The sequence below is a fragment of the Mytilus galloprovincialis genome, chromosome 7 (genome assembly GCF_965363235.1).
Source record: "Mytilus galloprovincialis chromosome 7, xbMytGall1.hap1.1, whole genome shotgun sequence".
NCBI lineage: Eukaryota > Metazoa > Mollusca > Bivalvia > Mytilida > Mytilidae > Mytilus > Mytilus galloprovincialis.
This window is the reverse complement of record NC_134844.1, coordinates 42,969,740-42,986,908: the sequence shown is the minus strand read 5'-3', so window position 1 is coordinate 42,986,908 and position 17,169 is coordinate 42,969,740. Positions and strand designations below refer to the sequence as shown.

Below are 17,169 nucleotides of genomic sequence, written 5' to 3'. Positions count from 1 at the left end.
TCATAACATATATCTTTTACTTGAACAATTCCAGCATTTATAAAATCATACCATATAACAGTTTTTCCATCGAACAACACATTTGGATTACAAAATAAGGGTTGATCGTATACATTTTCAGTGCTAAGATCAAATTCAATATCATCTCTTAAGAGATCAAAACCTTTAAACATTTCTTTGTAAACATTAGGAATACACTTCAAGTTTTCAGGTAAAGACATGAATAATATTTCTTCTGATAAGTTCATATTTAAAATTTTTGAAATAAAATATTTAAATGTAGACTTCCATAGCACTTTATAATTCTTGTCTAAAAACCTGGCTAAAAATTTTAGTCTAAATGCATACATCTTTGATTCAATATCAGGTAACTGTAAACCTCCATTACACTTTTGATCAATGATGGTGTTATATTTTACTAAGTGTGCACCATTATTCCACACAAAACTAACACATGCAGTTTTAATATCTCGTCAAACTTGATCTGGCATCGATGTTACAAACAAAGAATACTGTTTACTAGACTGCGGTTGGATTATCAAATGTGCTTTGGAAACTTATTTGTAAATATTATTTGTTTAAAAAGGTATGATAAAAGAAAATATTTCAAAGTTTTGCAAAATTTGTGTTTTTTATCAAGAAAAATTCATGATGAAGACTCAATTAATGATTGATCTGTTGTTCAAAATTTTTTGGAACTTTTGAATTTTAATCTGTACTGATCAAAAATTCAAAACTTACGAAAAATGCCAAAAGCCTTACAAACGTATATAATACGTATATAAACGATTCGGATTTTTTCAATACCTTCTCTGAGGAAACTATAGCGAATTGTGTACTATATAAGGATTTAAAACCCTTTACATAGTATGCTAACCTCTGAAAGAAGCAGCTTGTTTTGTTTCGTATTAGGTTTGAGAAACATTTTTTTTTGTGTTTTGCTTTTGTCTTTTACATTATTTTGTGTTTTGCTACTGTTTATAGAAAAGGGGGTGTCGTGACATAGATTATTTTAACGATAAACATAAGCTATAAAATGAGTCAATATTTTTAATGTTCAGTTAATAGGTTACCATTTTATAGCTGACTATGCAGTATGTGTTTTGCTCATCGTTGAAGCTTGTACAGTGACTTAAAGTTGTAAATTGCTATGCCAGTTGGTCTCTGGTGGAGAGTTGTCTGAATAGTCATCATGCATACCACTTCTTCTTCTTATTATGTATCTCTCTTAATCATGAAAAAACGTGTACCAATGTTTCATAAAACTCTTTGACGGTATGGCAAGGTTATGTACTACTGGTATTTAAATTATTGCATTGCAATGCAAACACAAATTATAGATTTATGAGGGTCTGGATGGGATTTACTGAATAGAGAATAATAGGCGAAACGTGCAAAATAAATGGCCTATCAAAATAAAGAAAAGAGATCGAAAAATACGCCAAAGCATTAAGAATAATGAATGACAGGGTGTTGAAATATTAAGAATAGAGAAAAATGGGCTGGATTTATGAAGAACAGAAGAACAAAATAGGTGTATAAAAATATAGAAGAATACAGAATAGAAAGACCCCCATCAAGACCCTCAGATATGTCTTCCTCTACTGTTTATGGCGTTACCGTAATGGATTTTCTCATAAGTACAGTGACTGATATCAGAGTGTAGGATACACGACAGCATAATTATTCTTTATTAAACTAAAGTAAAAAAAAACACGATGAAACCAACTGACACAATGGCTTTAATAGTCGTGAAATATTTGCTGCTTGACTTTAAGTAAAAAAAAAAACTACTCAAACCATACATCACCATATTTGCTACAAAAATATAACTGACAGTCCTATCAGATTTATATGCTACGATTTTTTTTCAGTCATCAGCCCACATGGAAAAAAAGTGACGCTCGAATAAAAGGAGATGTTTTGTATACGTCAATGAGACAGCAACCGAACTACAGTAATAACCGAAAGACATCTAGAGGGAGACATGTAGACTTCAACAAAAGACAAGAGTTATAACATTATGTCTTATGAGTGCTATCAGATTCATATTTTTTCAACCAGCAATGTACACGTAAAATTTAGTGTATATGAATAAAAGGAGATGTAAGGTATACGTCAATGAGACATCAACTAAACTACACAAATAATCGCAGCCATCTCACGGAGACGTGTAAAATCTTCAACAGAAGACAGGTGTCATAACCTTATGTCTTATAAGTGCTATTATATTTGATATTCTTTTTTTTCAGCCAACAGTGTACTCGGAAAATCAATTGTGAAGTAAAAATAAATTAACTCGTTGATGTATTCATAAAAACTACGACACATAGACAGAACACCACACAAACACAATATGTCTCGCTCTTAGTTGTCTCGATTTCATGAGATATAAATGCCCAATGAACGTACGGGTAATACTCACACCCGTTGCGGGTAGAGGTTTACCAACAGCACTAGACCGTAATTTTTTTTATTATCTGTATTAAAACTGTTTACTAGACTGCGGTTGGATTATCAAATGTGCTTTGGAAACTTATTTGTAAATATTATTTGTTTAAAAAGGTATGATAAAAGAAAATATTTTCAAATTTTGCAAAATTTGTGTTTTTTATCAGAAAAAACTCATGATGAAGACTCAATTAATGATTGATCTATTGTTTAGAATTTTTTGGGACTTTTTAATTTTAATCCGTACTGATCAAAAGTTCAAAAATTATGAAAAATGCCAAAAACCTTACAAACGTATATAATACGTATATAAACGATCCAGATTTTTTCAATACCGTCTCTGAGGAAACTATAGCGAATTGTGTACTATATAAGGATTTAAAACCCATTACAAAGTATGTTAACCTCTGAAAGAAGTAGCTTCTTTCTTTTCGTATGAGGTTTGAGAAACATTTTTTTGTGTTTTGCTTTTGTCTGTCTTTTGCATTGTTTTGTTTTTTGCTACTGCTTTTATAGAAAAGGGGGGTGCCGTGACATAGATTATTTTAACGATAAACATCAGCTATAGAATGAGACAATATTTTCAATATTTAGTTAACAGGTTACCATCTTTTGACACATGAAACATAGAATATGAATAAAAGGCGATGCAAGGTATAATACATGAATAAAACAGCAATACAACAACACACAATTGATCATCACTTTGGTACTAGATGTAACGGAACTGTAGAGAAACACAGTCTACATTGCAGTTAATCACTAAAAGAAAGAGTGTATTTTTTTTTTCTTTCAACACTGCCGAAGAAGCGGTTAAAATTATTACACCCAGACAGATTATTACAGAACAAACAAAATTGCATCTTATAAACAGCCTTATCTTAGAGCCACGAAATCGTTCAAAAAGAGTCTGACTATTGCTGATATATATGAAACCATATAACCATTTAAGAAGGTGTGTTTTTGTTTTCTTTCTTTTATTTTCCTCTTCATTTAGTTTTTGCTTATTTGAATGTGTCTCCAAAAGATTAGTAAGACTTACATAGAGTGTGCAAGGATGTCTGTGCTAATTTTCCAAAATTGTGCGTAACCGAACCGAAGGCATAGAAGCACTCAGAATTGGGACCCGGTGACAAAAGAACGTAGCGGAAAGTAGTACATATTTAAAACAAAATAGTTCCTACGGATAGGTGTAAATATAAAACTTTGAAGACTATATTTTAGTTATTACGGTATCAGATGAAAGGCGAAGCACTTGTGATCCTTGTAGTACACATATTGACTGACAGTTCTGAGTAATACAAAAATGTGTAAACGAATTCTAAAATTGAGTGCATATTTTTCCTGTTTCTCAGTTATGAAGTACCTGGTTTGGTGTGTCTAAAGTTCCGGTAACCAGTACGTCTGATGTTTAAATACTGGTATATTGATCCCGCCCTCATAAAATGTTTGAAAGTAAAAAAATAACTACCTGGATATGAATGAGGACCAAGAAAAAGTGGTGTACCTGTCCCAAGTCATGAGCCTGTAATTCAGTGGTTGTCGTTTGTTGCTGTATATGAGGACCAAGAAAAAGTGGTGTACCTGTCCCAAGTCAGGAGCCTGTAATTCAGTGGTTGTCGTTTGTTGTTGTATATTATGTTTGTTTTTCATTCATTGTTTTGCATTTGTCATTTCGGGACCTTTTATAGCTGATTATGCGGTATGTGTTTTGCTCATTGTTGAAGCTTGTACCGCGACCTATTATAGTTGTACATTTCTATACCAGCTGGTCTCTGGTGGAGAGTTGTCTCATTGGTCATCATGCATACCACATCTTCTTATTATGTATCTCTCTTAATCATGAAAAAAACGTGCACCAATGTTTCATAAAACTCTTTGACGGTATGGCAAGGTTATGTACTACCGGTATTTTAATTATTGCATTGCAATGCACACACATATTATAGATTTATGAGGGTCTGGATGGGAGTTAACTAAATAGAGAATAATAGGCGAAACGTGCAAAATAAATGGCTATCAAAATAAAGAATAGAGATCGAAAAATAGGCCAAAGCTGAGAATAAAGAATGAAAGGGTGTTGAAATATTAAGAATAGAGAATAATGGGCTGGATTTTTAAAGAATAGGGAAAAATCTGCATAAAAATATAGAAGAACACAGAATAGAAAGACCCCCATCAAGACCCTCAGATATGTCTTCCTCTACTGTTTATGGCGTTGATGTAAGATATTTTCTCAGAAGTACAGTGACTGATATTAGAGTGTAGGATACACGACCGCATGTTTTTCTTTAATGAACTATTAAAAGTAAACATAACACAATGAAACCAACTGACACAATGGCATTAATATTCGTGAAATATTTGCTGTAAGACGTTAAGTAGAAAACACTCAAATGCAAACCATACTTCGCCATATTTGCTACAAAAACAAAACTGGCAGTGCTATCAGATTTATATACTACGATTTTTTTTTCAGTCATCAGCCCACATGGAAAAAAAGTGATGCACGAAAAAAAGGAGATGTTTGGTATACGTCAATGAGACAGCAACCGAACTACAGTAATAACCGAAAGACATCTAGAGGGAGGCAACAAAAGACAAGTGTTATACATGTACCATTATGTCTTATGAGTGCTATCCGATTCATATTTCTTCAGTCAGCAAAGTACACGTAAAATTTAGTGTATATGAATACAAGGAGATGTGAGGTATACGTCAATGAGACAGCAACTAAACTACACAAATAACCGCAGCCATCTCAAGGAGACGTGTAAAATCTTCAATAGAAGACAGGTGTCATAACATTATGTCTCACAAGTGCTTTCAGATTTGATATTCTTTTTTTTTCGGCCAACAATGTACTCGGAAAATCAATTGTGAAATAAAAAATGAATAAACTCGTTGATGTATACAAAAATACTACGACACATAGATAGAACACCACACAAACACAATATGCCTCGCTGTTAGTTGTCTCGATGTCATGAGATATGTATGAAGTCAACAGAAACAATCAAAGATCTGCTATTAACACGTCACACTCTAAATAAGGGGGAGGGATACATTTATTTATTTATTTTTTTTTTGGGGGGGGGGTTGAATTACGATATGCCATGCAACCACTAACGAATGTTGTTCCCCATTACTGCAGAACACGTGTAGGAAACTGATATGTTTCAGGGTTAAACTATAGTTGGATGTATTTATATCTAAACCATCCCACTTTCCCTTTTCATACAATGTATAAGGAAGAGAGAAGGGTATAGAGCCGTCTATGTTTAATCCCGTAGGCCCGATGGACGTACGGGTAACACTCATTCCCGTTGAGGGTAGAGTTTAACCAACAGGACTAGACCGTAATTAAACTGTGTTCTAGACTGCGGTTGGATAACCAAATGTGCTTTCGAAACTTATTTGTAAATATTATTTGTTTAAAAAGGTATGATAAAAGAAAATATTTCCAAATTTTACAAAATTTGTGTTTTTTATCAGAAAAAAACTCATGATGAAGACTCAATTAATGATTGATCTATTGTTTAGAATTTTTTGGGACTTTTTAATTTTAATCTGTACTGATCAAAAGTTCAAAAATTATGAAAAATGCCAAAAACCTTTCAAACGTATATTATACGTATATAAACGATCCAGATTTTTTCAATACCGTCTGTGAGGAAACTATAGCAAATTGTGTACTATATAAGGATTTAAAACCCTTTACAAAGTATGCTAACCTCTGAAAGAAGTAGCTTCTTTTGTTTCGTATGAGGTTTGAGGAACATTTTTGAGTGTTTTGCTTTTGTCTGTCTTTTGCATTGTTTTGTGTTTTGCTACTGCTTTTATAGAAAAGGGGGTGCCGTGACATAGATTATTTTAACGATAAACATTAGCTATAGAATGAGACAATATTTTCAATGTTTAGTTAACAGGTTACCATCTTTTGACACATGGAACATAGAATATGAATAAAAGGAGATGCAAGGTATAATACATGAATAAAACAGCAATCCAACAACACACAATTGATCATCACTGTAATTGGTACTAGATGTAACGGAACTGTAGAGAAACACAGTCTACATTGCAGTTAATCACTTAAGAAAGAGTGTATTTTTTTTTCAACACTGCCGAAGAAGCGGTTAAAATTATTACACCCAGACAGATTATTACAGAACAAACAAAATTGCATATTGTAAACAGCCTTTTTTTAGAGCCACGAAATCTTTCAAAAAGAGTCTGACTATTGCTGATATATATGAAACCATATAACCATTTAAGAAGGTGTGTTTTTGTTTTCTTTCTTTTATTTTCCTCTTCATTTAGTTTTTGCTTATTTGAATGTGTCTCCAAAAGATTAGTAAGACTTACATAGAGCGTGCAAGGATGTCTGTGCTAATTTTCCAAAATTGTGCGTTTAACTTGACTAACCGAACCGAAGGCATAGAAGCACTCAGAATTTGGACCCGGTGACAAAAGAACGTAGCGGAAAGTAGTACATATTTAAAACAAAATAGTTCCTACGAATAGGTGTAAATATAAAGTTTGAAGACTATATTTTAGTTATTACGGTATCAAATGAAAGGCGAAGCACTTGTAATCCTTGTAGTACACATATTGACTGACAGTTCTGAGTAATACAAAAATGTGTGAACGAGTTCTAAAATTGAGTGCATATTTTCCCTGTTTCTCAGTTATGAAGTACCTGGTTTGGTGTCTCTAAAGTTCCGGTAACCAGTACGGTCTGATGTTTAAATACTGGTATATTGATCCCGCCCTCATAAAATGTTTGAAAGTAAAAAAATAACTACCTGGATAGGAATGAGGACCAAGAAAAGGTGGTGTGCCTGTCCCAAGTCAGGAGCCTGTAATTCAGTGGTTGTCGTTTGTTGTTGTATATTATGTTTGTTTTTCATTCATTGTTTTGCATTTTTCATTTCGGGACCTTTTGTAGCTAATTATGCAGTATGTGTTTTGCTCATTGTTGAAGCGTATACAGCGACCTATTATAGTTGTACATTTCTATACCAGCTGGTCTCTGGTGGAGAGTTGTCTCATTGGTCATCATGCATACCACATCTTCTTCTTATTCTGTATCTCTCTTAAAAATGACAAAACTTGCACCAATGTTTCATAAAACTCTTCAATGATGGTTTAATCAGTACCGTGCACAGGTGCCGTGTACGGTGCAGGAAATGCTTACCCTTCCGGAGCACCTGATTTCACTCCTGTCAAACTAATGTACCAAAGGAAAAAAAAACACAAAAAAAAAAACTACAGGCTCTAAAGAGTCTGTGTCGCTCACCTTGGTCTATGTGCATATTAAACAAAAGACACAGATAGATTCATGACAAAATTGTGTTGTGGTGATGGTGATGTGTTTATAGATCTTACTTTAATGAACATTGTTGCTGCTTACAATTATCTCTATCTATAATGAACTTGGCCCAGTAGTTAGTGGAAAATATTTTGTAAAAATTTATGAAAATTGTTAAAAATTGACTATAAAGGGCAATAACTCCTTAAGTGGTCAATTGCTCATTTTGATTATGTTGACTTTTTTGTAGATATTACTTTGCTGTACATTACTGCTGTCTACAGTTTATATCTATCTATAATAATATTCAAGATAATAACCAAAAGCTGAAAAATTTTCTTAAGATAGATCTTAACCTAATGAACAATTTTATCCCGTCAGATTTGATCTCAACGCTTTGTTTTCAGAGATATGAGCCAAAAACTGCATAATACCGTATGTACTATTTTTAGTCAAGTCGGCATCTTGGTTCGCAGGCGGGAGCATCGGACACATTTTTTAACTAAATACCCTAATGATGATTGTGGACAAGTTCACTTTGGTTAAATTTTTCTAAGTAGTTTCAGATGAGAAGATTTTTGTAAAAGATTACATAAATTTACAAAAAAATGTTAAAAATGGACTATAAAGAGCAATAACTCCTTATGGGGTCAACTGACCAATTTGAACATGCTGACTTATTTGTAGATCTAACTTTGCTGAACATTATTGCTGTTTATCTCTATCTATTATATTAATATTCAAGATAATAACCAAAAACGGCAAAATTTCGCAAAAATTAGCAATTCAGAAGCAGCAACCCAACAACGGGTTTTCCGATTCATCTGAAAATTTCAGTGCACATAGATCCACCTGATAAGGCAGCAACCATTTGATTTTCTGGGGGGGGGGGGGGGGAGCTATGGATTTTTTTCTTTCGATTTTAGCATTACATTACATATAGTGGCAGCTGAGGGTGAAACAAACATTTTTTGTTCTCAGGGTCAAAAACAAATTATTTTTTTCTCCAAAAACTGGATACAAATTTTTTTCCAAAAAAATCCATAGCCGATTTTATTGTACTAGAAATTGTAATAAAACAAAAGACAAAAGAACTTTTATTCTTATTCGGATGCATAATAAAAAGAATTAATATACTGCAACTTATTGTGTTTATTTTCTAAATATAGTAAAAAGTAAAATCACAAAAATACTGAACTTAGAGGAAAATCAATTCGGAAAGTCCATAATCACACGGCAAAATCAAATAACAAAACACATCAAAAACGAATGGACAAGAACTGTCATACTCCTGACTTGGTACAGGCATTTTAAAATGTAGAAAATGGTGGATTAAACCTGGTTTTATAGCGCCAACCCTCTCACTTTGATGACAGTCTCATCCAAATTCCGTTATATTTACAATGAGAGGGGGTAGGAGGGGTCCTGACCCCGAAATCCCGGGCTTAAAAACACGAAATCCCGAAATCCCGAGGTCCCGAAATTCGAAAAAAAAAGAATTCACGGATCCCGAAAGGGTCAATCCCGAAATCCCGAGCTTAAAAACACCCAATCCCGGAGTCCCGATAAAGGTCATATCCCCCTTCTACAATGATGCGTGAACTAAACAGACACAATAAATAAAAACAATCAAAATATGGGTACAGCAGTCATCATCGTGTAATAATTTTAAAAGGGACAATTTAACAGAACACAAAAACATCTATCTACAGGACAATTTAACAGAACACAAAAACATCTATCTACAAACACATCCATTGATTCGCGTGTCTGACGTCAGAAAATTTTACACGTCACATATATTTGTCGTTCAATGTAAATACAAACAATTTTAAAATTTCACATAGGCAATGTTAGCATACAGGGTTAAAAAATCAAAAGTATGTAAGAATAAATTTCAGAAATAGACCGAGATTTAAAATAGTCCAAAAAGTTATATAGAATTTATAAGAATCCACAAATAGTTAATTCCACTACGTGATTGAATGATTTTGACGATTGTGGTTCAAAGTATTTTGTAATTCATACAAGTGTGGACACAGATGAGTGTGGATAGTATGTTTGGATGTTTGACAGTGTTTTATGATAAATGTAGTTCTATGATTTTCCTATATGTGTTATTAACTGTGTTGCACGATGACAACCAACCGGAGCATTAGGAGTATTGTTTATTTTATATTTAGTTTAGTTTTTATGTTCAAGACAGGCATGGAAGAGACACTAATTGCATTAGTTACCAAATGATTATGATAGAATATGTTCCACATCTTTGATTTTGGATACATTAGCTAGGAGAGCAACACATAATAGGTTAAATTTTTCGTGATTTTTTTAAATTGGGAGATGATATCTGAGAACATGATATAAAGAGCCTGTAATTCAGTGGTTGTCGTTTGTTTATGTGTTACATATTCGTTTTTTCTTTATTTTTTGTACATAAATTAGCCTGTTATGTAATTCATAATAGAAATATATCAAAATGACATAAAATAGAACACTATCATATTGACGGGATCTTTTAAAATGCAGAGTCACGTTATAAGAACCAAAGAAATACAAAAAGTCGCACGTACAAAACACACCAACAAAAAATGAAAGACAATACAAACACATAGACGGGATACAGCTATATTGTGTGCAATGTCAATTTCATCATGGAACACTTTCTCCACAATCAGGGGTTTATTAATTAAGAATGTTTGCTCCACTACTTTTTGAAGTTTTTGCCAGATTTTCGGAATCCTCTGGTTTTTATCCATGTATTAACATTGAAAAAAAATGCCCACTAACCCCTCCTTTTCTTTTCATATTTTTATTACATATTATTTAAAAAGCCATATTTCAAAATCTTATGAAATCCTTGTCTTTTCTTATTCTATATATATTTCTTTATTTACATACTTTCAATTTATAACAGTCTTTTAAAAAGCTTGTTTTTTTAACCAGAGTAGCGAACATCCTCAAGGGATGAAATATAAAATATATAAGCTTGATATTTACGATATGTTACGATATTAAAAGCTATCAATATGTATACTAATCTAAGCTGCAGTATAAAAAACAATATATTTTTTTTGTAACCATCGAAGTTCGTATAATATTGTATCAAAATGGAATCTGAGTTAGGTTTTGTTGTATTTTCTATTCTATTGCATTATTCACATATTAACTGATTTCAGCGAGTCAACATGACAGCTCCTTCGTTGTGAAATGTCAATTTTGGATTTGACGATAGCTTACGAGAAAACATGTAAATTTAAAATTGCAAATATTAGGTTTGAGAATGAAACATATTTTTTTCTAGCGGTTATGAACGAAATAATCAATGCAAGCTAAAGATTTATGAGCATATTTGATTTTTATCTAACAAGGAGTAAAATAGAACAGCTACACACACGGCATACCCATCCTCGCTTCAGTATTTGAATGAACTTATTTGTTCTATTAGAATCGAAATAATTCATGGAAGCCATAGATTTGTTGTATTTACACATGGCGTGGGTCGTGATATTCGTTAATTTTATCCCTCGCTAACGCTCAGGATAAAATTCGAATATCACGGCCAAGGCCATGTGAAAATTTTCAACAAATCTATGGCTTCCATGAATTATTTCTTAATTTTACTCTGGTCAGATTTGCTGTAAATGCTTTGGTTTCAGAGATATAAGCCAAAAACTACATTATACCCCTTTGTTCTATGTTTAGCCATGGTGGTCATCTTGGTTGTTTTGCCGGGTCACCGGACACATTTTTTAAACCGCATATCCCAAATGATGATCTTGGCCAAGTTTGGTTAAATTTCGCGTACAACCTAGCAGAAGTCAGTGTCCACGAGTTCTTAAGGATGTACTTTGGTGAGGTTTTGGAATTTGTGTTAAATGTTCGGACTCCTTGGTGTTTTTCCTTACAATACAATGTAAAATATTTTGCCCCATAACACCCATTTATTTTTTCATATAAGACTTAATAGCTCATGAAAGGTCATTTACCAAAATTTTAGAAGATTCTCGATTTTCATTCTTTTGTTTTAGACACAAATGATACCAATGCAAATATAAGGTAAAAGTCCGAGTCAGCCTTTTCCCGCCATATTTTAAATCTCAAATATCTCGAAAAGGAGGTCCATGACCTATCAATATTTTTAGCTTATCTGTTTCCTTAATTAATGCTCTACCAGCTTATAGTATCAATTTTAATTTCTTAATTTCTTAATTTTTACCTAACCTCACCTAAGTACATCCTTAAACAGCAAAAGCTACAGAACAATACATTATGGGAACTATAAGGACATATAGATCTATTATTTGCATTTAAATACCGTAGGTTAATTTCTATTGAATAATTTACATGTTTTCATTCTAAACACAACAAACCTAATCATGTCATTAGACTAAACACTTAAATGACAGACACGTTTAGACTGGAAGCACTTTCCTAAACATGTTTAGTCCCTAAACATGTTACCAATTCGTTTACATGAAATGTACTTTGAAACGTGTTAAGGCCTAAACACAATTTTTACTGTGTAAGCCTCCCACTTTAATGAATTATTGTAAAATCTTCCTTTATTGCTCCTTACCGTCAATAAATCTTCGTAGTGAAGAAATGTTACGTTCAAGCCATTCTTCTTTGCCTTTTCAAATTCTTTTACATGTCTGTACCATGAGCCATACGGTACTGTCAGAACAAAACTGAGTTAGGGCTGTTCAATTGAAATGTATGTGGGAGGGTAGGAAGGGAAGTCTAGTTATTAAATGTGGGTCATGGGTCTTTTTCAATATGTGTCTATATTAATTATCATTATGCAAAATTATCTAAAAAATAGTTCCTGGTTGCAAGGATATATTTTGAAAGTCCCTTCTTGCCCTCCCACATACATTGTTATGGAATAGCCCTTAAGATATGTTTATCAGTAATAATAATTTTACGATATGGTGAAATAAAGAAAAAAATATTAGTATATGAAAGTCTGTATACCATTTAATTACCATACCCAGATATGTAAAGAAAAATTATGGACGACCGTCTTTTTAAAAAAAAGTTAATTAAGTGTGAGAAAGCAAGAAAACTTTTCTAGTTTTTACAGAGAGATCAGATATAACAAAAGAAATGGACTACAACAAATAATTAAAAAAAAAAGTGTTCATATACGCTGCAGCTTTTGTGATTCATTTGTCCAAGTTTTTTTAACAACATATTCTTTATAATGTTAATCTTGGTTGTTTAAGATTCAGAAATACTAGAAAACTATAGACTGAGTGTTAACAATTTATTTCAAAACTTTTAGAAAAAATCCGATTACCTTTCCTGTTTCAATAGTACATACACAAAATGAAAATATTAGGAACTGAATTTTCGGCTCTCCCTTGACACTATTTGCGAGAATGGTATTAAGAAACGATGATAGTCCGTAGGAAGGGGGGCGATAAATGGCTGACCCGTGTTAAGAGATAGCCATATCCCTTGCACGTTAAAGACACCCTCGTAGATTTCGAAAAAGAGCAGGCTAATACCGCTACAAGGCAGAACTCGCAACCGCAAAGTGGGAAGGGGTTAATATAAGTTGTAAAACTTGTTTCCAAATCCACTATATATAACTAATAGTACTTACACTCATTCCGTGTCCATATATCAAAGAAGTCATTCCAAGGAACATCCAAGTGTTTAATGAAGACATCTTTTTTACTGTGATGGTAAAATGAAACACAGACGTCCTTGGGATTCCGTAATATTACAACAATTTTTATCTTATTAAGCTTTTTATTGGACATCAGGAACCGGAGGGGTAAATGAGTATGGAGCGTCCTTCGTGCCATGGTCAAGTTTTGTAGATTATCAATGTCGCAGAATTCCAAAACAAGATCAGAGAAAATCGTCTGTGTTAATTCACCCTTTTGGTTAACTATCAATTCTATGATTTCTTGTGACCAATGATTTCCTGAAAAAGATTAGAAATATTGATATATAACCATGTTTTTTTTTTATTCAGGATATATATCAGTGTTATAGAAAACACTATAACTGTAATGAATTGCTAGCCAACAAATATTTCTAACTGAAATGTGTGACTTTTTAGCAGAAATTAACGGACGTACATACTGATTACTGCAAGACACCACCAACTTACTAGCATTGTCCTTATTTCAACTTTAACAGTTATGATACTTATAGTGGTTCAAATATTATTCCGCAGAAATTAATTAAAGATGCGGCATTAGAAATATCAACTAATTAAAATATTGATCTTTGATTTCGTTATAAGTACATTATGTATAACGAAATCAGAGATCAATATTTTAATTAGATTTTATACTGCACTCGTTCTATTTGAGCAGTCAAAATGCGTTGACTGTATATTTCTGTCATATACAGTCACTGACCTGATATCACTTTTTCTCATGAATATTTAAATAGAAATTGACGAAATTATTAATTAATTATTCATACGACCTTTTCAACCTGTTCTTGGTTCCAATGTATACAACGACATAAACTTATTTCTTTTGCAATTTTTAGAAAAAAAAACATATTTCACTTGTTAATATTTTTGGTTTGCAAACTATATATCATTATGTTTTATGCTTATTGTTGATATTTTAGTTCATTCTCAAACAAGCTTGTTCATCATCGACTGGAGGTAGATGTACATTTCATTGTGCTGTACATTTCCCCGCCTGCATGATATGAGGCCTTTTTATAAAAGGGGGAAGTTTCCCAATATTTAAATCAAATAATTACATACACACTAAACAACAATTGAAAATGTACTATTTTAGATTGCAGTATAAAGACAATAATAGTGCATTGACTTGACATATCAGGGGCGTAGCTAGAAAGAAACGATGTGCAAGCAACTACCGACGAGCGGAGCGAGGCGAAAAAAATTTGGGACCCTTTTATGCAGGAAAATGGTTTTTTTTTCGGTTTTCGGTCATAGGACAGTTGAAAGAGGAGCTACATGTAGATAGGACTTATAAACAATTTATGAATGTGAAACTATTCACAAAGTTTCTGAATAGAGTAAATCATGGTTAATTGAACATTTTTCTGATACAGAATTTACTCAAAATTGTCCAAAATCTGCTCTTCGGGTCTAGGCAGAAACGAGCTTCTCTATTTATTTGTCAATATTCACACTGAAATCCCGATGAATATGCAGTAATGCTAGCGATGATAACCTGTCATTGTTCATTGTTGATCGTATGATTTGATTTCAACAGACGTAGTACACTGATAGATCTCCACGGTAGCACTCGCGAGATGTTATAAACCAGTGTACGTGCTCGCCATCGAGCGACCTCCCAATTGAATTCGTCAAAATTACATACCAGGTCAGTTTCGTATGTCTCAGACAATGTTGAGATTTGTTCATTTGTTATATTTCCTACAACACGAGGAAGCAGATACGGCACAAAGAAGCGATTTTCTGATAATACCCGACGCGACTCCACTGTCCAGTTCCATTAGTATATGGTCTATAAACACAAAATATAATGAGACTTTCCAATACTGTTTTGGCGTGTTTGCAGGATGAGTGACTCTGGTAGTCCGTCGAGCACATCGCCGTGGCATAATTTCAACGATATCGAAGGGTTCTGATAAATCTAATGCCGATTGGTACATCTCATTCCAAACAGATAAACCGTACTCTGTAAAATGTGCTCCGAAACTACATGTATTAGACTGAGTATAACAAATTCAAATCTTGTGAAAGATACAAGTTTAATACTGTCCGATTTTGTCATGCATGATCTCCAATAAAACTTCTATTTTGAAACCAAATGCCGTGATTTAATGACATTTCATCAATTAAAAAAGTGACAACATATGTGTTTCCTTTAAAATTTAATTTATAAATTTTTAATTTTGCAATAATTTTTTTTGCATGCCAAACCGATGTGCACGCAACTGCGTGTTAGCGTATAGGGAGCTACGCGCCTGCATATCAACGATATAAGGATTCGGCCCGAAACGGGGAAAAAGCTCGGCAGAGCCTCGCATTTCCCCGTTTCTAAGCCTCATCCTTATATCGTTGATATGTCAAGTCAATGCACTATTATTGTCTATGTATAAATACAGTATTTATTATAATAATGTCACCTGATTTCGGATAACCGCATATTAGTATGTCGCTTTCAAGGAAGTTAAATTCCGTAATTTCTTTCATTCTCTTCTCAAGTCCATCCCCTCTTAGAGGTAAAAAGGATGGTAATTTGATATCTTGGTAAACTAGCAATGGGCTTGGCTCCTCAGCCAGGAATGCTTCAATATTTGCTTCTGACATCCTTAAAAACAAAAACTTCAATATACCACATGCACACCTTCAAAATATGTACAAACAGCCAGCAAAGTGAAAACTTTCTAGCATTTGAACTGTATGTAGTCCAGTCAAACTAGCATAAATTTGACCCTAACCCGTAATTGCAACATAAGATTTTTATGTTTTAATCTTTAGTATTATACCCCAAATAAACACAGAAAAAGTCCCATAAAATCTAACTTGAGGAAGACTTAGAAAATCACCATTCAAAATTGCTATGGAGATTTGCATTGAAAAGGGAGATAACTCTTGCAAAAAGGCAGAAATATCAATAAAATGGATACAAAATTATAACTTTAACGCTTCTATTCATCAGAATGTACTGATTTTTGATTTTTTAGCGGTCTTTAGAGTATAACAAACAACTCTAAAGGTGTTTTCATATATTTTATCAAGCTATAATCTACATTTCGTAATTCATTAGTGAGGGTCTGGATGGAGAAGGGGGGGGGGTCTGTTATGTAAACATTTAATTTTCACCCCTTTTTTCTCTAATCTTCAAAAAATTGACCCCTTTTTTCTCTAATCTTCAAACAATTAGACCACGCATTTCTCTAATCTTCATTTTTTTGCCCCTTATTCTCTAATCTTCATTTTTAAGGGCATTATTCTTTAACCATTTAACCCCATCCAAACCCTCATTAGTTGAACATTGATTGAATTTTTCAACATGTCAAGGTAAAGAATCTCAAATTTAATAAAAATAATTAAGCAGGTATTTTTATTTTTGTGGTTTAAAGTTTCTTTAGATAAGTTAGTTGCCGAAAAAATTTTAACATACAAGTATAAACAATACCACATTTTCACGTTATTTTTTCAAAATGGTTATAAAGCTTCAAGTTTGCATTTTCTTTAGTGAAAAACGCACGAAAAAAATAAAACTACCCATAACACTTCGGTTTTGTACATTTCATGAGCAGAAGATTATATAATATAGTCAACTACAAACTTATAACCCCATCAAAGTATCACACTTTACATAAATTTCAAGAAAAACAACCAAAAACTGACCAAAAAAGACTCATTTTTGCAAGAGTTATTTCCCCTTCCACTGTTAATTTCCATAGGAAATTAAAAATGCTGA

The 17,169-nt window shown here is 32.9% G+C and overlaps 1 protein-coding gene across 1 annotated transcript in view; it reads right to left on the bottom strand.

Annotated features, from left to right (window-relative positions):
- The window catches only part of LOC143083053 (sulfotransferase 1B1-like), a 37,772-nt gene extending 21,268 nt beyond the window's left edge, over positions 1-16,504 (bottom strand). Inside the window, exons 1-3 of the mRNA XM_076259191.1 lie at positions 15,866-16,504; positions 13,377-13,703; positions 12,345-12,442 (exon numbers count right to left, since the gene is read on the bottom strand). Of these exons, the coding sequence (XP_076115306.1) occupies positions 12,345-12,442; positions 13,377-13,703; positions 15,866-16,049 (609 nt within the window). The 5' untranslated portion in view covers positions 16,050-16,504. The remainder of the gene's footprint in view (positions 1-12,344; positions 12,443-13,376; positions 13,704-15,865) is intronic.
- Positions 16,505-17,169: the final 665 nt, after the last annotated feature.